Source organism: Chlorocebus sabaeus, chromosome 6, assembly GCF_047675955.1.
Source record: "Chlorocebus sabaeus isolate Y175 chromosome 6, mChlSab1.0.hap1, whole genome shotgun sequence".
Lineage (NCBI taxonomy): Eukaryota > Metazoa > Chordata > Mammalia > Primates > Cercopithecidae > Chlorocebus > Chlorocebus sabaeus.
The window spans coordinates 18,626,961-18,643,796 of record NC_132909.1 but is presented as its reverse complement, the minus strand read 5'-3'; the positions used below and the strand labels follow the sequence as shown (position 1 = coordinate 18,643,796).

General features: G+C 53.2%; 2 protein-coding genes across 3 annotated transcripts in view; both read left to right on the top strand.

Moving 5' to 3' along the window:
* SPTBN4 (spectrin beta, non-erythrocytic 4) overlaps positions 1–2,464 on the top strand; it is a 116,538-nt gene extending 114,074 nt beyond the window's left edge. The window contains exon 36 of the mRNA XM_037991704.2: positions 1,419–2,464. Within this exon, the coding sequence (XP_037847632.2) occupies positions 1,419–1,577 (159 nt within the window). The 3' untranslated portion in view covers positions 1,578–2,464. The remainder of the gene's footprint in view (positions 1–1,418) is intronic.
* A 436-nt stretch (positions 2,465–2,900) lies between these two features.
* On the top strand, positions 2,901–16,836 carry SHKBP1 (SH3KBP1 binding protein 1). 2 transcript variants are annotated; one of them, XM_037991710.2, is made up of 18 exons: positions 2,901–3,017; positions 3,258–3,311; positions 3,423–3,468; positions 3,583–3,656; positions 4,489–4,547; positions 4,785–4,865; positions 6,641–6,802; positions 6,882–6,972; positions 7,062–7,252; positions 8,637–8,752; positions 9,672–9,759; positions 9,875–9,991; positions 13,243–13,413; positions 14,143–14,298; positions 14,601–14,697; positions 15,684–15,862; positions 16,173–16,293; positions 16,415–16,836. In XM_037991710.2, the coding sequence occupies exons 1-18, from the start codon at positions 2,932–2,934 to the stop codon at positions 16,644–16,646; spliced, it is 2,121 nt and encodes a 706-aa protein (XP_037847638.1). In that variant the 5' UTR covers positions 2,901–2,931; the 3' UTR covers positions 16,647–16,836. The 2 variants fall into 2 exon arrangements, with proteins under 2 accessions (XP_037847638.1, XP_007995035.2); XM_007996844.3 differs by having other exon boundaries at positions 16,170–16,293.

Below are 16,836 nucleotides of genomic sequence, written 5' to 3'. Positions count from 1 at the left end.
GCTGAGGCAGAATGGTGTGAACCCAGGAGGCAGAACTTGCAGTGAGCTGAGATCAGGCTACTGCACTCCAGCCTGGGCGACAGAGTGAGACTCCGTTTCAAAACAAAACAAGCAAAAAACAAAGAAAGATTCCTTTGGCTACCTTCGTGGGTAGCCCAGTCTGCGGCCAGGGCCAGGGCAGGGACCCAAGTTGGAGAGCGCATGGCTGGGCCACACAAGCCTGTGGGGAGAGGAGGAAGAGGAGTCTGAGAGAGGCAAGCATGGAGGTGGTTTGAAGAGATGTTGAGAGTAATAACTAACACTTGTTATCTCTTTCGATCCTCACAAGATGCAATGAAGAAGTAGGCCTTTTTTTTGTTTGTTTTTAATGACACGGAGTTTCTCTCTTGTTGCCCAGGCTGGAGTGCAATGGCGCAATCTCAGCTCAGTGCAACCTCCGCCTCCCGGGTTCAAGCGTTTCTCCTGCCTCAGCCTCCTAGGTAGCTGGGATCACAGGCATGTGCCACCATGCCCGGCTAATTTTTGTATTTTTAGTAGAGACGGGGTTTCTCCATGTTGGTCAGGCTGGTCTCAAACTCTTGACATCAGGTGATCCACCCGCCTCGGCCTCCCAAAGTGTTGGGATTACAGGCATGAGCCACCACGCCCAGCCAGAAGTAGGCCTTTACCCACTACATGACTTATTTTACTTATCTGCACAATGAAGATTAAAAGTAGTTTCTTGGCCTGGCATGGTGCCTCACACCTGCAATTCCAGCTGGGAAGGCTGGAAGGGTTTGGGAGGCTGAGGTGGGCAGATCATTTGAGGTCAGGAGTTCAACACCAGTATGGCCAATGTGGTGAAACCCCATCTCTACTAAAAATACAAAAAGTAAGCAGGCATGGTGGCACATGCCTGTAGTCCTAGATACTCAGGAGACTGAGGCACAAGAATCCCTTGAACCTGGGAGATGGAGATTGCAGTGAGCTGACATGGAGCCATTGCACTCCAGCCTAGGGGAAAGAGCAAGGTTCTGTCTCAAAAAAAAAAAAAAAGTTTCTTATCATAGGGTTACTGTGAGAATTAAATTGCTCCATGTTTAATTGATACATGATAAACTGATACTTAGCACAGGGCCTAGTAAATGTCAGTGCTGTAGTAGTGACTGCCCATATTATTATCATTGTGTCATTTATCTCTGTAGTAGCAAGTATATATAATCCTATTGCATAAGTTTAGGGGAGTTAAACCACTAAAGTGTTTGGAACAGAGCCTGGCACATACTGCTTTGTAACTGCATCATCGTCATCATCATCATCATCCCTTTTTAATAGATGAGAAAACTGAATTTCAGAGAGGATCGTCTGATCTGAAATCCACCTATTATTCCAGCTTCCCTCTTCCAAATGCGAACTCTATGCCCTGTTTCTTCCCCCAGGAGGAGATGAACGGCTGGCTGGAGGCTGTGGCAGCCTCAGTGGCGGAACACGCAGAGATCGCCCGCTGGGGCCAGACAGTACCCACTACTTCATCCACAGATGAGGGCAACCCTAAGAGGGAAGGCGGAGATCGCAGGGCCAGCGGGCGCAGGAAGTGACTTCCACCCCCAGGGCTTGACACCTCTGTCTCCCCTCTTTTCCGCACTGTGGGCACAAAGACACTTTTTCTTCCGCAGGGGCGGGAGCTCCTAGTTCCAACACTGAGGACGCGTGACATGGTGGGCACCGGAAAGGAGGGGACTTCTCCGGCACCCCAAGAAGTGGTGGGGAGATTGCTGCCCCTATAGCCATATCTCGGCCCCTTCCCACTCACCACCCCCACCCCAGGTGCTGGGGCTCCCTTATTTTTATGCAATAACTGAGCTTGATGGGGGTGGGCAGGGGCCTAGTTGAGCCAAGCCCCCTGCCCCATCTGCAGATCCTGCCCCAAGAAGCTGGGGTGGTGGGGGCGGTAATTCCTGCCCCCCTCTCTGCCCTAGGGATGGGCACGGGGGCGCTGGTGAGGTCCCCTGGACCATCCAGGGTGCTAGGGGGTAGGGAGGGGACACCCCCTCCCCGCCTTTACCTCACTTCCAATGCTGCCTTGATCTCTGTCTGGGAGGGGGGAGTGAAGGGGCCCTAGCCCCTGCACTCCACCGCCTCAGAGCCATGCGGTTAATTCCTGACTTAGTTTATTTTTGCAAAACGTCGATCTCCTCCTCCCCCGCCCCGCATCTGCGAAGGCTTTTAATGGGAGGGGCGTCAAAGCTCAAAACTGTCTTCCTCTCTCCTCCCCCCTCCAGTTGTAAATGCCACCTCATGAGGGGAGGGGCGAGGGGAAGCCCTCCCCCTGCATGCTTCTGGCTGGAGCACCTCCCTGGGGAGTGGGGAGATTGGGTTGTGGGCAGCCCCCATGGCCGCCTGGAGAAGCCGCTGGGGCCCGGGGGTGTGGGGCGGTGTGGCGGGCGCACACTGTATGTACCTATAATAAACCCTTTGGCTTTGACGGTCTATGGTCCTTTGTTTGGGTTTTCTGGGCTGCGCCCGGGAGGATTGAAAGGAGGGCTGTGGTGGCTGTAGGGGTGGGTGCAGGGTGGGGAGCGGGGCACGGGAGTACCGTGGCTGCGGAGAACATCCAGATGTACCCCTTGATGTGGACTTGATTTCGGGGTCTAAACACACGCCCCTTGACGAAGCACCTAGATTCCATACCTAAAACGAGAATCTCGAGGGATGGAGAATATTTCGTTATGCTTTGTAACAAACTTCCCCAAAGGCGACTCTGGGTCCGCCCCGTCCAGTTCAGGAAAGGCGGACCCCTTTAAGGAGGCGGAAAAGTTAACCGCGATGGGCAGGCGCTCTGTCCAATCGCTAGTGACCCCTGGAGTCTCTAGCCCAATGAGCAGCCGATGGAGGCGGGGTCCGGATGCACACCCGGAAGTGGGTGAGGGCCAGCCGGCTCGCCTGGGGGCCATGGCAGCAGCGGCTACTGCAGCCGAGGGGCTACCGAGTCGGGGGCCTCCCGGGGAAGTCATTCATCTGAATGTAGGAGGCAAGAGGTGAGTGTGGGAGACTCCTGAGGTCCCATGCTTGGGGGCGGGAAGCGGGGTGGGAGTATCCGCCTCTCTTGGGGGAATCCCTGTCCATCAAGGGTTGCTCCGCCCTCCGTTGGAGGCGCGAGAGCCTGGAAAAACGCCGGGGGAGGGGGGAAGGGAGGGAAGCCTGGATCCTGCGGGAGGGGGCCGCATTCCTCACCCGCTCCTCTTCATCTCTTGCGTCCGTTTACCTTCCCCGCTCAGATTCAGTACCTCTCGCCAGACTCTCACCTGGATCCCAGACTCTTTCTTCTCCAGGTGATCGGGAGAGCGAGTTTGGGGAGAGGGTAGGAGGGATGGAGAAGGCGTGGGAGACCTAATGAACACTCCCCCGGCCCGTGACACCTGCTCGTTGTCCCTTCCCTGCAGTCTTCTGAGCGGACGCATCTCGACGCTGAAAGATGAGACCGGAGCAGTGAGTCGGAAAACAGCTGAAATGGGATGGTGGGAGGGGTTGGTAGGAAGAGGGGCAGGACCCCACTCAGTCCTCCTTTTTACCCCATCCATCCTCTGCCCCACTTTCCCGCAGATCTTCATCGACAGGGACCCTACAGTCTTCGCCCCCATCCTCAACTTCCTGCGCACCAAAGAGTTGGACCCCAGGTTGGCGTGGAAAAAGGGGAGGGAGTCCCTCACTGTCTTCACCCCCTGAGAAGTTCTTTCACCTCTGAATGTCCACATGAGCTCCATTCTATTAGAATTCTCTTTTTTTTTTTTTTTTTTTTTTTTTTTTAGACGGAGTCTCGCTGTGTCGCCCAAGCTGGAGTGCAGTGGCGCGATCTCGGCTCACTGCAAGCTCCGCCTCCCGGGTTCACGCCATTCTCCCGCCTCAGCCTCCGAGTAGCTGGGATTACAGGCGCCCGCCACCACGCCCGGCTAGTTTTTTTTGTATTTTTAGTAGAGACGGGGTTTCACCATGTTAGCCAGGATGGTCTCGATCTCCTGACCTCGTGATCCACCCGCCTCGGCCTCCCAAAGTGCTGGGATTACAGGCTTGAGCCACCGCGCCCGGCCCATTCTATTAGAATTCTCATTCGGAACCTTGATCAAAGGCCAAGTGCGCCAGGGTTGCTCACGCCTGTCATCCCAACACTTTGGGAGGCTGAGGTGGGAAGATCAGTTGAGCCCAGGATTTGGAGACCAACCTGGGCAACATAGCGAGACCCCATCTCTAAAAAAGCAAACAAGCAAAACTTCATGAGAACCTTGATCATTTTCAAATTATATGTCCTTCAATTTCTCCCTACACACACACACACACACAAACACACACACTCACATTCCTTCCACCCATATCATCACTCCTTAGAATCTTGATTCCATCAAAACTTCCTACCCCTTGACATTCTCTGTGCAGTTTTGAAAATTGCCCTCTCAGAATTCTCTGCTCACCCCCACACCTAGACCCTGACCTCTAGTCAATTCTACTCCCCAGGGGTGTCCACGGTTCCAGCCTCCTCCACGAAGCCCAGTTCTATGGGCTCACTCCTCTGGGTAAGTGGGAGCCCCAACTATTATCCTCATTGTATAGAAAACCAACTCTGTAGTGATGCTGCCTGTCCCTCTTCCCCTTCTCTCCTGAAAGAGGGCTGGGGTAGAGGTGGGAGGACTGGTTATAGCCCTGGCTGGGTCTGTATTGGTACTGGGAGGAGTACTGGTACTCTGTGTAGAAAGAAATGGGGTGGCCTCAGCATCTCCCTAAGTCCCAGCCTTTAAGTCCTCCTGTTGCAGTTCGTCGCCTTCAGCTTCGAGAAGAGCTGGATCGATCTTCTTGCGGAAACGTCCTCTTCAATGGTTACCTGCCCCCACCAGGTGGGCACTCCCAGTGGAATGGAGGGGCGTGGAGGTGGGCTAAAGACTACATTTCCCATAAGGCTGCAGCTCTTGGTGCCTGTGCTAGTGAGCCCTGAGATACAATGGGGGGTATCGTTACCTATCAAGTGCTTGGGCTGATACTTGGAAAGGAAGTCGGAAACAGCATTTCCCATGAGGCAATGGGTCAGCCTAGCCCTTGAGGCTCAGAAGGATGCCCTGGTGCCCCATGGGAGTTGTAGTCCAGGTTTGGTTTCTTTGTAGGGGGGGCTTTGGAAGACCTTGGATTCTTTGCATGGAGGGGAGAAATAGTTATAGGAAGTTATTGACAGTAATGCCCATGATACCCAGCCCACTGACCATTGAAGGTATGCCCCAGTGGTTATTGGAACTAGGCTTTTCTGATTGGTAGAAGGAACAGAGTAGGGAAATTTCATCTACAGCTTTATTTCCCTAACTGCAGTCAGTACCTGCTACCTTCATGAAATTTGCCAGATATAAAGACCTGTAGTAGTATTTTTCCAACTGAGTTTTACCCTGTTTTCCAAAAAACAATCATTTTATTTGTTTGTTTATTTATTTATTTATTTTTTAATTTTATGAGACAGGGTCTGGCTTTGTCGCCCAGGCTGGAGTGCAGTCTTGGCTCACTGCAACCTCTGCCTCTCAGGTTCAAGCCTTCCTCCCACCTCAGCTCTGCCACCGAATAGCTGAGACTATAGGCACTTCCCACCACGCCCGGCTAATTAAAAAAAAATCATCTTAAATGCAAGCTTTATATTATAAATACAAAGTAAACATGAAAATAAAACCCAAACATAGCAGTGTTATTAAACTCTGGCCTGGAGCCATGGCTCACACCTGTAATCCTAGCAGTTTGGAGGCCGAGACAGGTGGATCACTTGAGACCTGGAGTTTGAGACCAGCCCAGGTGACATAGCAAGACCTCGTCTCTACTAAAAATAAAAAAAATTAGCCAGGTGTGGTGGTGTGCACCTGTGGTCCCACCTACTCGGGAGGCTGGGGTGGGAGGATCACTTGAACCCAGAAAGTCAAGGCTGCAGTGAGCTATGATCATGCATTACACCCCAGCCTGGGCGACAGAGTGAGATGCTGTCTCAAAACAAAACAAAACGAAAAACAACTCTGGCTAGATGCTATTGCTTGTGAAAGGTGCAGTCTTCCCTTTATTAAAAGTGAAAATTAGGGCTGGGCATGACGACTCACGCCTGTAATCCCAGCACTTTGGGAGGCCGAGGTGGGTGGATCACCTGAGGTCAGGAGTTCAAGACCAGCCTGGCCAACATGGTGAAACCCTGTCTCTGGCAAAAATACAAAAGATTAGCCATGTGTCGTGGCGGGTACTTGTAATCCCAGCTACTTGGGAGGCTGAGGCAGGAGAATTACTTGAACCCGGAAGGCGGAGGTTGCAGCAAGCCAAGATTGCACCATTGCATTCCGGCCTATGTGACAAGAGCGAAACTCCAACTCAAAAAAAAAAAAAAAAAAGGAAAATTAGGTAATACTGCAGATTCATTAATATAACAGCAGCACCAAACTCAGTCTTCCTCTGTGCTGGGCTCAAGGGAACTGAAAGGGGAGTAACTTGCTATGTGGTTCAGTGTCATTTCATGCCATGTCAGTGCACCACCTAAAATCTTCACCCGGAGACTATGTCCCACACGTGGGGAAATCAATCACTGTCATATTAAGTGCTTGCTGTGTGACAGCCACGATTACAATGACTGTTACTCTACCTCTTATTCTCACTCTAGTGTTCCCAGTGAAGCGGCGGAACCGGCACAGCCTAGTGGGGCCTCAGCAGCTGGGAGGACGGCCAGCCCCTGTCCGACGGAGCAACACGATGCCCCCCAACCTTGGCAATGCAGGGCTGCTGGGCCGAATGCTGGATGAGAAAACCCCTCCCTCACCCTCAGGTACGTTTCTATCTCGTGGAAGGATGGGGGAGCTGTGGGGCCCCGTGACCCTCTTCTGATCCCTACTCTTCCCCTCAAGGACAACCTGAGGAGCCGGGGATGGTGCGCCTGGTGTGTGGACACCATAACTGGATCGCTGTGGCCTATACCCAGTTTCTAGTCTGCTACAGGTGCTTGGGGAGGGAGTGGCCAGAAGTCCCAGCCCTGTTGATGGGAAGGGCATGCGGTGAGGGTTGGTGATGTCCCCTCAATCCTACAGGTTGAAGGAAGCCTCTGGCTGGCAGCTGGTATTTTCCAGCCCCCGCCTGGACTGGCCCATCGAACGACTGGCGCTCACAGCCCGGGTGCCTGGTGGGGCTTTGGGTGAACATGACAAGATGGTGGCAGCGGCTACTGGCAGCGAGATCCTGCTATGGGCTCTGCAGGCGGAAGGCAGTGGCTCTGAGATAGGTATGACCCCAAGCCTTTTCCAGAACCCTCTGTCCTTTAAATTCTACGGCCTGTTAAAATAACCCACCCCATAAAATTCTCAAACCCATAAGAATTCTCTGCCCTATTAGATCTCTTTGTGTCATTAGAATGCTCCAGCCCTTCAGAATTCTATATCCTGTTAGAATTCCTTGGCTTCCTAGAAAAATCCACCCAGATACAATTCTCCCTCCATCAGAATTCCTTGCCCTGTTAGATCTCTTGGTTTTGTTAGAATGCGCCATTCTGTGTGGCCATTGGAAATCTCTGAGTTGGCTTGGCGCAGTGGCTCACGCTTGTCATCCTAGCACTTTGGGAGGCTGAGGCGGGCAGATCACTTGAGGTCAGGAGTTCGAGACCCCCCTGGCCAACATGGTGAAAACCCGTCTTTACTTAAAAAATACAAAAAATTAGCTGGATGTGGTGGCACGTGTCTGTAATTCCAGCTACTCAGGAGGTTGAGGCAGGAGAATCACTGGAACCTAGGAGGCAGATGTTGCAGTGAGCTGAGATCACACCACTGCATTCCAGCCTGAGTGACAGAATGAGACACCATCTCAAAAAAAAAAAAAAAAAAAAAAGAAAGAAATCTCTGACTTATGGCTGGGCACAGTAACTTACACCTGTAGTTCCAGCACTTTGGGAGGCCGTGGCAGGAGGATTGCTTGAGGCCAGGAGTTTGAGGCTGCCGTGAGCTACGTAAGCCATGATTGCACCACTGCACTCCAGCCTGGACAACAGAGCAAGACCCTGTCTCAGAGCCTCAACAACAAATCTTGGAATTATTAATCTGTCCCCAAATAAATCTCAGCCCTCGTAAGAATACCCTGCCACCACTGGAGGTCTTTTTGCCTTGTTGCAAAGCTCAATGCTGTTAGAATTCCAGAACTCGTTAGAATCCCATACCCCATCAGAAATCTTCTGGCCCATTTTATCCTCTCTAATTCCTGCTGGAATCTTCACTTTTTTTTTGAAATGGAGTCTCTGTCTGTTGTCCAGATTGGAGTACAGCTCACAATCTCGGCTCACTGCAACCTCTGCCTCCTGGGTTCAAGCAATTCTCTCCCCTCAACCTCCCAAGTGTGCGCTACCACACTCATCTAATTTTTATATTTTTAGTAGAGATGGAGTTTCACCATGTTGGCCAGGCTGGTCTTGAACTCCTGGCCTCAAGTGATCCGCCCACCTCAGTCTCTCAAAGTGTTGGGATTACAGGTGTGAGCCACCGTGCCCGGCCCCTGATGAAATCTTCTATCCTTCAAGGATTCTGTGGTGCCACTGAATCCTCCGGTCCTTGGAGTTTTTCCTCCCACCTCTCCTCCTCCATGAGGCAGGGTTCCAGCCAAGCCCTTTTTGCCCACTGCAGGGGTCTTCCATCTGGGGGTGCCTGTGGAGGCCTTGTTCTTCGTTGGGAACCAGCTCATTGCTACAAGCCACACAGGGCGCATCGGGGTGTGGAATGCCGTCACCAAGCACTGGCAGGTCAGAGTTCTGGCCAGCCTGGCTGACCCCTTCCCAGTTTTCCAGACCGTACAGACCCAGGGAGGGGTTCGCATCTGCCCCCATCCCCATCCCCTAAACCTGGAGGAAGCCAGAGAACCAGCAGCTGGCCAGAGCCTGGGGATGTCTGTGATAAAGGCCTAAGGAGCATCAGGGAAGTCTTCCTGGAGGAAGGGCTGCAGAGCCCACATGAGGCATGAATGTGTTTGAAAAGGAGGAGGGAGAATTCTCTGGGACTGGGTGAGAGAACAGGTTAGGGGAGATGCTGTAGGAGACAAGAACTGGCTCACACCTGTAATCCCAGCACTTTGGGAGGCTAAGGTGGGAGGATCGCTTTGAGAGAAAGACAGACAGAGGCAGAGAAAGAGACAGAAAGGGAGAAAACCAGGCAAATAGAAATAAGAAATAGAAAATCAGAAAGAGGTGACAGAGAAGGGTAGACAGAGTCAAACCAGACTGAACCACTGTGGCAGATGGGGGAACACAGAGAGATAAAGGGGGATGAATTAGAGTCATGTCAGAAGTAGAGTGGAGGCCGGGTGCGGTGACTCCCGCCCGTAATCCCAGCACTTTGGGAGGCCAAGGCAGGAGGATGGCTTGAGCCCAGGAGTTTGACACCAGCCTGGGCAACATGATAAGACTCTCTCTACACAGAAATTTTAAAAGTTAAAACTTTAAAAAGTACAGAGTCCAGGAGAGGCCAAGAGTCAGAGAGAGATGCATCAAAGGGAGGAAGGGAGGGAACAAGACAGGGACAAAGGTAGGCCTGGGGTGGATGGGGTTGGGGAGCAGTGGGTGGGTTCTGGAGGTGGAGGAGAGGGCCCATCCTCTGTGAGGGGTCACCACGGAAGCAAAGGAGTGGAAGGGCTCCCGGCTGCAGCCTGGCCTGCCCCACCCCCAGGTCCAGGAGGTGCAGCCCATCACCAGTTATGATGCAGCAGGCTCCTTCCTCCTCCTGGGCTGCAACAACGGCTCCATCTACTACGTGGGTGAGCAGCAGCTGTGTCCTGGGTGCCCGAGAGCCTCCCCCTGGGAGAGGGGAAGGGAGGGAGAGAGGCTGGGGCACCTGGAACAAACCCACTCCACCCTCCCTGCCCACCGCAGATGTGCAGAAGTTCCCCTTGCGCATGAAAGACAACGACCTCCTTGTCAGCGAGCTCTATCGGGACCCGGCAGAGGATGGGGTCACCGCCCTCAGTGTCTACCTCACCCCCAAGACCAGTAAGCTATGACCCATCTTCCCCTGCTGCTGTCACCAGCCAGCCCCAGCCCCTGCTTGCAGCTATCCCCCAACTTGTGTACCATGACCCAGGGGGGGTTATCGAGGGGTGGCAGATTCAACTCTCGCTCTCTCTTTTTTTTTTTTTTTTTGGTTTTTTGACACAGAGTCTCGTTCTGTTGCCCAGGCTGGAGTGCAGGGGTGCAATCTTGGCTCACTGCAACCTCCAGCTCCTGAGTTCAAGCGATTCTCCTGCCTCAGCCTCCCGAGTAGCTAGGATTACAGGTGCACACCATCAGGCCTGGCTAAAACAAAAAAAGAAAGCATATTAGTGATTTCTAGAGGGTATCAGAAGTGAGAAATGTGGAGCTGCTGCTAAAGATCAGGGGGTTTATTATGGGGGTGATGGAAATACTCTGGAATTCGTTCATGGTGATAGTGGTACAATCTTGTGAATATACCAAAATCCACTAAATTGTGCACGTTAAAATGGCAAATTTTATGGTATGAGAATTACATCTAAAAAATTAGCCCATTCTGCATTTGATGTCAAGAAAACAAAACAAAAAGCTGTCTCAAGTAAGAGAACTCAGCTTCATCTGCTGTAAAACCTGCATCTGTGTTGTTTTATGAACATGTGAACATCATGCCTTAATCACAAAGATGGGAAAGAAACACAAAGATTAACTCCTAATGGTCCACTCTGCCCCGGGTGGAGAGGCTGGTCACGATCTAGCACCTAGAACAGTGCTTATACAGGGATGCTTAGTAAATATTTGTTGAATGACTGGATGAGAGTTGAATCTGGCTGGGCACGGTGGCTCACACCTGTAATCCCAGCACTTTGGGGGGCTGAGGCGGGCGGATCTGAGGTCAGGGGTTTGAGACCAGCTTGGCCAACATGGTGAAATCCCATCTCTACTAAAACTACAAAAATTAGCCAGGCATGGCAGAGACTGTAGTGAGCCTGCTGCCCAGGCTGGAGTGCAGTGGCGTGATCTCAGCTCACTGCAACTTCTGCCTCTTGGGTTCAAGCAATTCTCCTGCCTCAGCTTCCCGAGTAGGGGATGATTACAGACGTGCATCACCATGCCCAGCTAATTTTTCTACTTTTGGTAGAGACTGGGTTACGCCCTGTTGGCCAGGCTCAATATGCTTCCTATACCTATGGATTTGCCTGTTCTGGACAATTCATGTAAATGGGATCATACATTATGTGGCCTTTTGTGTCTGCATTTTTCACTTAGCAAAATTTTTTAATGGTTAGCATTTTCTGGGTGTTAAGATATCTTTACCTATTCTAGGTTACACAGATCTTCTCCTGAGTTTCTTCTAGAAGATTTACAGTTTTAGTTTTTACGTGGAAGTCTGTTGTATCAGAAATTAAATTTTATGTATGATGTGAGGTAGGGATTATTCTTTTTTAAAAAAAATAAAGAGAGGGTCTTGCTCTGTTGCCCAGGCTAGAGTGCAGTGGCATGATCTTAGTTCTCTGCAACCTCTGCCATTCGAGCTCAAATGATCCTCCCACCTCAACCTCCTGAACAGCAGAACCACAGGCTTGCATCACCACACCTGTCTAATTTTTGTATTCTTTTGTAGAGACAGGGTTTTGTCATGTTGCCCAGGCTAGTCTTGAACTCCTGGGCTCAAGTGATCCTGACACTTTGGCCTCCAAAGTGCTGGAAATACAGACTTGAGTCACTGTGCCTGGCCATAGCTGCTGCTGCTGCTGCTGCTGCTGCTTCTTCTTTTTTTTTTTTTTTTTAAAGCAAAAATAAGTTAATAATACACCTAACTTCATGGCAGATTATCACCTTTCTTCTTTGTAAGGCCCTTTTCTTATCTTTTTTTTTTTTTTCTTAGACAGAGTATCGCTCTGTAATTCAACCCAGGCTGGAGTGCAATGGCGCAATCTCGGCTCACTACAACCTCTGCCTCCTGGGCTCAAGCAATTCTCCTGCCTCAGCCTCCCAAGTAGCTGGGATTACGGGTGCCTGCCACCATGCCCAGCTAATTTTTGCATTTTTAGTAGAGGCGGGGTTTTGCCACATTGGCCGAACTGGTCTTGAACTCCTGGCATACTCCTGCCTTCGTCTCCCAAAGTGCTGGAATTGCAGGCGTGGACCACTGAACCCAGCCTCTTTCTTATTTCACTTACTTATTCATTTCCTCCTCATCTCCCTTCCCACCACGTGCCACTATTATGTCATTTTTGTTTATTTTTTGAGACAGAGTCTTGCTTCTTCACCTAGGCTGGAGTACAGTGGCGCAATCATAGCTCACTGCAGCCTCACCCCCTAGGTTCAAGTGATCCTCCTACCTCAGCCTCTTGAGTAGCTGGGATCATAGGTGCATACCATCACACCCAAATAGTTTTTTAAAAATCTTTTGTAGAGATGAGGATCTCACTATGTTGCCCAGGCTGGCCTCAAAGGCCTGGCCTCAAGCAATCTTCCTGCCTCGGCCTCTGTTCTCTGTTTTTCTTTCTCTTTCCTCTCTTATTTGCTGTTTCACTGTTATAATTTCTGTCTCTGGGCCTCTCCTCCTCTGACCTGTGCCTTTGTCTCCCTGTTCCTGCATTTCCCACATCTCATCACCATCTTTTTGTGTCCTTCCCTCTCTCCTTGCTTTCTGTGTCTCTGTTCTGTGTCTTTCTTCTTTCTCTCTCTCTCTCTCTCTGTCTTTCTTTTTCTTTTTTGGGACAGAGTCTCATTCTGTCATCCAGGCTGGAGTACAGTGGCGTGGTCTTGGCTCATTGCCAAGACCTTTTTGTGTCCTTCCCTCTCTCCTTGCTTTCTGTGTCTCTGTTCTGTGTCTTTCTTCTTTCTCTCTCTCTCTCTCTGTCTTTCTTTTTCTTTTTTGAGACAGAGTCTCATTCTGTCATCCAGGCTGGAGTACAGTGGCGTGGTCTTGGCTCATTGCAACCTCTGCCTCCTGGGTTCAAGCAATTCTCATGCCTCAGCCTCCTGAGTAGCTGGGATTAAGGTGTGCACCACCACGCCCAGCTAATTTTTGTATTTTTAGTAGGGACGGGGTTTCAGCACGTTGGCCAGGCTGGTCTTGAACTCCTGACCTCAGGTGATCCACCCGCCTCAGCTTCCCAAAGTGATGGGATTACAGGCGTGAGCCACCACGCCCAGCCTCTCCTTGCTTTCTGACTGTGTCTCTGTTCTGTGCCTGTTTCTTTCTCTCTGCCCTGGTTTCTGTTTCTGTGGCCCAGGCCCTCTCTTCATCCTTGGCCCCTCACCAGGTGACAGTGGGAACTGGATCGAGATCGCCTATGGCACCAGCTCAGGGGGCGTGCGGGTCATCGTGCAGCACCCAGAGACTGTGGGCTCGGGGCCTCAGCTCTTCCAGACCTTCACTGTGCACCGCAGCCCTGTCACCAAGATCATGCTGTCGGAGAAGCACCTCATCTCAGGTGAGCCTCTGTGGGGTGCTCCAGTGCTGGGAGAGACAGCTCAGATGGGAGTGTGGAGGCAGAAGGATTAGAATTTCCACTGGGGAGGGACATTGTGTAGGAAGAGAGCTGTGGTGGAGAGGATTGACCTGGGATGGGACTGTAATTGCAGAAGTGAGAGAATACCATAAGGGGATCGGTCTGGGGAGGAGTCAATCTGTGTGTGTTCGGGAATCCATCAATTCAGCAAGGATTTACGGGGCACCCACCGTGTGCCAGGCATAGGGGATACAGTGATGAACAAGACAGGCCAAGTTCCTGCCCTCATGGAGCTGACATTCTAGCAGGGATGGCAGACAATAAATATATAGAAATGGACGTCAATGGCCAGGTGCGGTAGCTCACACTTATAATCCCAGCACTTTGGGAGGCCAAGGCGGGTGGATAAGACAGGAGTAGGGACCTCTGGGAGGGGGGTACTGATATGGTCCAGGCAGGTGACAAAATGGACCAGGACCAGCGTGGGGCAGAGGACAGGGCAAGGTGACATCAGGCTCTGGAACAGTTTTGGAGGCAGAGGCAACAGGGTTTTTAGCATTTGGAATTCTGGGGAGGAAAGGATTCTCTGAAAGGGAAGAACTCAGCAAGGGCTGACCCTCCTGAAACGGAGCTGTCCTGGGCCTCTAGAGGGGCAGGCAGCATTGATGCCTGCACCAGGCCTGATCTCCTGCTCTCCCTGTGCCCCCTCAGTCTGTGCCGACAACAACCACGTGCGGACATGGTCTGTGACTCGCTTCCGCGGCATGATTTCCACCCAGCCCGGCTCTACCCCACTCGCTTCCTTTAAGATCCTGGCGCTGGAGTCGGCGGATGGGCATGGCGGCTGCAGTGCTGGCAATGACATTGGTGCCTACTGGCTCCTGGCCTTCCCACTCCACTGACCCCCTTACCTGACCCCTGTTGACCTCCACTAATTCCCACTTGTGGCCACCTGACCCAGGAGCCTACAATGATTGAGGTGTCCTGATCCTTGAGGCACCTGAGCTCCACTGACTGCTGCAATCCCCCAGCCCTCTCTGGCCCTGCCCAACTCCAACAGCCTGGGAATGGGACCTGGGTCTTGGGGTGGTGGGTTTCATCAATGGGGAAGGAAGTCTGAGGCTGAGGGGACCCCAGCTGGCCCTGACCCCTGTCCCTGCCTGGCCCAGGCCCCTACGGCGAACGGGACGACCAGCAAGTGTTCATCCAGAAGGTGGTGCCCAGCGCCAGCCAGCTGTTCGTGCGTCTCTCATCTACTGGGCAGCGGTGAGGACAGTCCTGTCCAACAGGGAGGGAGGTCAGGGGAGAAGGCAAGATGCCAGCCAGGTCACTGAGGCCAGAAAGGGGCCACAGCCAAGGAGCATTGAAGGATCAAAGGCTGGGAGGGAGGACAGGCCTGGTGGGTTTGGGGCAGGAGGTATCAAAGGTGTGATGGGTGTGGGTGGGAGTGACCTGGCGCAGTGCCAGCCCAGTGCAGGCAGGGCCAGGTTGGTTGGAGGCACAGGGGGAGGGGTCAGGGTGGGATAGGGGGGGCACAGGCAAAGGGGTCAGGGTGGGATGGGGGGCACAGGCAGAGGGCTTGGGGTGGAATAGAGGAGACCCAGGGAGCTGTAGGAGCCTTGCTTCAGCTGGGAAAGGGGCCTCAGAGGCTGTTCTGGATGAAGGGACTCTGAGCAGAGACCTAGAGGACAAGTAGGAAGGAGCAGAAGAAAGAAGGGAGGGGAAGGGGGCCCCAGGCTGAGGGAACCGTATGTGCAGAGGCTGAGGAGGGCCAAATAGGGTCACATGGGAAGGACACGTGGGCTCCTGGGCTGGAGCACAGGAGGTGAGGATGGGGTGCAGATGTGGGCGGGCCTTGTCAGGCTGTAGAAGGGCTGAAGCTTTGTCTTGTGCGGGGAACTGTGACCACTGCACGGGGAATGAAAGGAGGCTTGATGGGAGGCCAGGAGCCCAGGGAAGAGGCCAGGAGGCTGATAGGAGGTGGGGGAGCAGCTGGGACAGGCCTTGGGCCTTCCCTGGCAGTGGGAGCAGGGAAGAGCAGAAGTCTCTGGGAGATTCCCTGGGTGTTTGGGGCTGGGGTGTCCAAGAGCTGCTCTACCCTTGGGACTGGAACTCGAGAGAAAAGCAGGCTAGGGATGGATAAAGACTGGGGTGGCCCCTGGGGAGGCAGGAACTGCAGCCATAGTGGTGGGGACTGGGACTGGGAAGGGTGAGAAAGTGAGGGTGACTGCCTTCCCCACTGCACCCCCCAGGGTGTGCTCCGTGCGCTCCGTGGATGGCTCACCCACTACGGCCTTCACAGTGCTGGAGTGTGAGGGCTCCCGGCGGCTTGGCTCTCGGCCCCGGCGCTACCTGCTCACCGGCCAGGCCAACGGCAGCTTGGCCATGTGGGACCTAACCACCGCCATGGACGGCCTCGGCCAGGCCCCTGGTACTCCCTGTCCCACCCCAATCCCGTCCCAAGCCCCAGAGCCTCACCCAGAACCACTCTCCACAGCCAACTTCTTGATCTCTCTCCCAGGCCCTTGCCCTCTGACCTCTTTTCCTTTGACCCCCTCTCTGCTCCCCATCCCTTCCTGCCCTTGTTTTTCAACCCCTGTCTCAGCCTCTGGCCCCCATGCATTGATCTCTGCCTCCTCTCTCCTGTCCTGTCTCTGGGTGCTTGCACTGCAATGCAACCCAGGCCCTTGCCCTATGACCCCTGTCTTGCCCCCTGACTCTGCTTCTGTGCCCCCCAGCAGGTGGCCTGACGGAGCAAGAACTGATGGAACAGCTGGAACACTGTGAGCTGGCCCCACCGGCTCCCTCAGCTCCCTCGCGGGGCTCTCTCCCCAGCCCCTCACCCCGCGTCTCCCTCACCAGGTAGCTACAACGCCACTTCCCCTTCTGTGCAATGGAGGGAGAGGGGACAGTGTGGTGGCTCCGGGGCAGAGTGGCTCAGCTGCCCTGTGATGATGTGCACTTACTGTCCTTACTTCCTCAGCCTCCACTCAGCCTCCAGCAACACCTCCTTGTCTGGCCACCGTGGGAGCCCAAGCCCCCCGCAGGCTGAGGCCCGGCGCCGTGGTGGGGGCAGCTTTGTGGAACGCTGCCAGGAACTGGTGCGGAGTGGACCGGACCTCCGACGGCCACCCACACCAGCCCCTTGGCCCTCCACCAGTCTCGGCACTCCCCTCACACCTCCCAAGATGAAGCTCAATGAAACTTCCTTTTGAACAACGCAGCTGCCATGATGCCTTGGGATGCCCTGGTCCTGGGGGACTCAGGTGCCTCCCTGATTCCTATGGGAACCCTGGGTTCAGGGCCAGGGCCTCCTTGGAATAAATGGTCATTGTTATTAGGTCCCCACCTTCCCTCTTTTCTGGAAGCCAAAGTCACCCTCCCCAATAAAGTCCTCACTGCCAA

Bases quoted from the DNA above. Each gene is read 5' to 3' on its own strand.
- SHKBP1 (XM_007996844.3), top strand. From the start codon at position 2,932: ATGGCAGCAGCGGCTACTGCAGCCGAGGGGCTACCGAGTCGGGGGCCT. The intron at 6,973-7,061 runs GTGCTTGGGGAG...TCAATCCTACAG, and splicing joins CAGTTTCTAGTCTGCTACAG to GTTGAAGGAAGCCTCTGGCT. The intron at 9,992-13,242 runs GTAAGCTATGAC...GCCCCTCACCAG, and splicing joins CTACCTCACCCCCAAGACCA to GTGACAGTGGGAACTGGATC.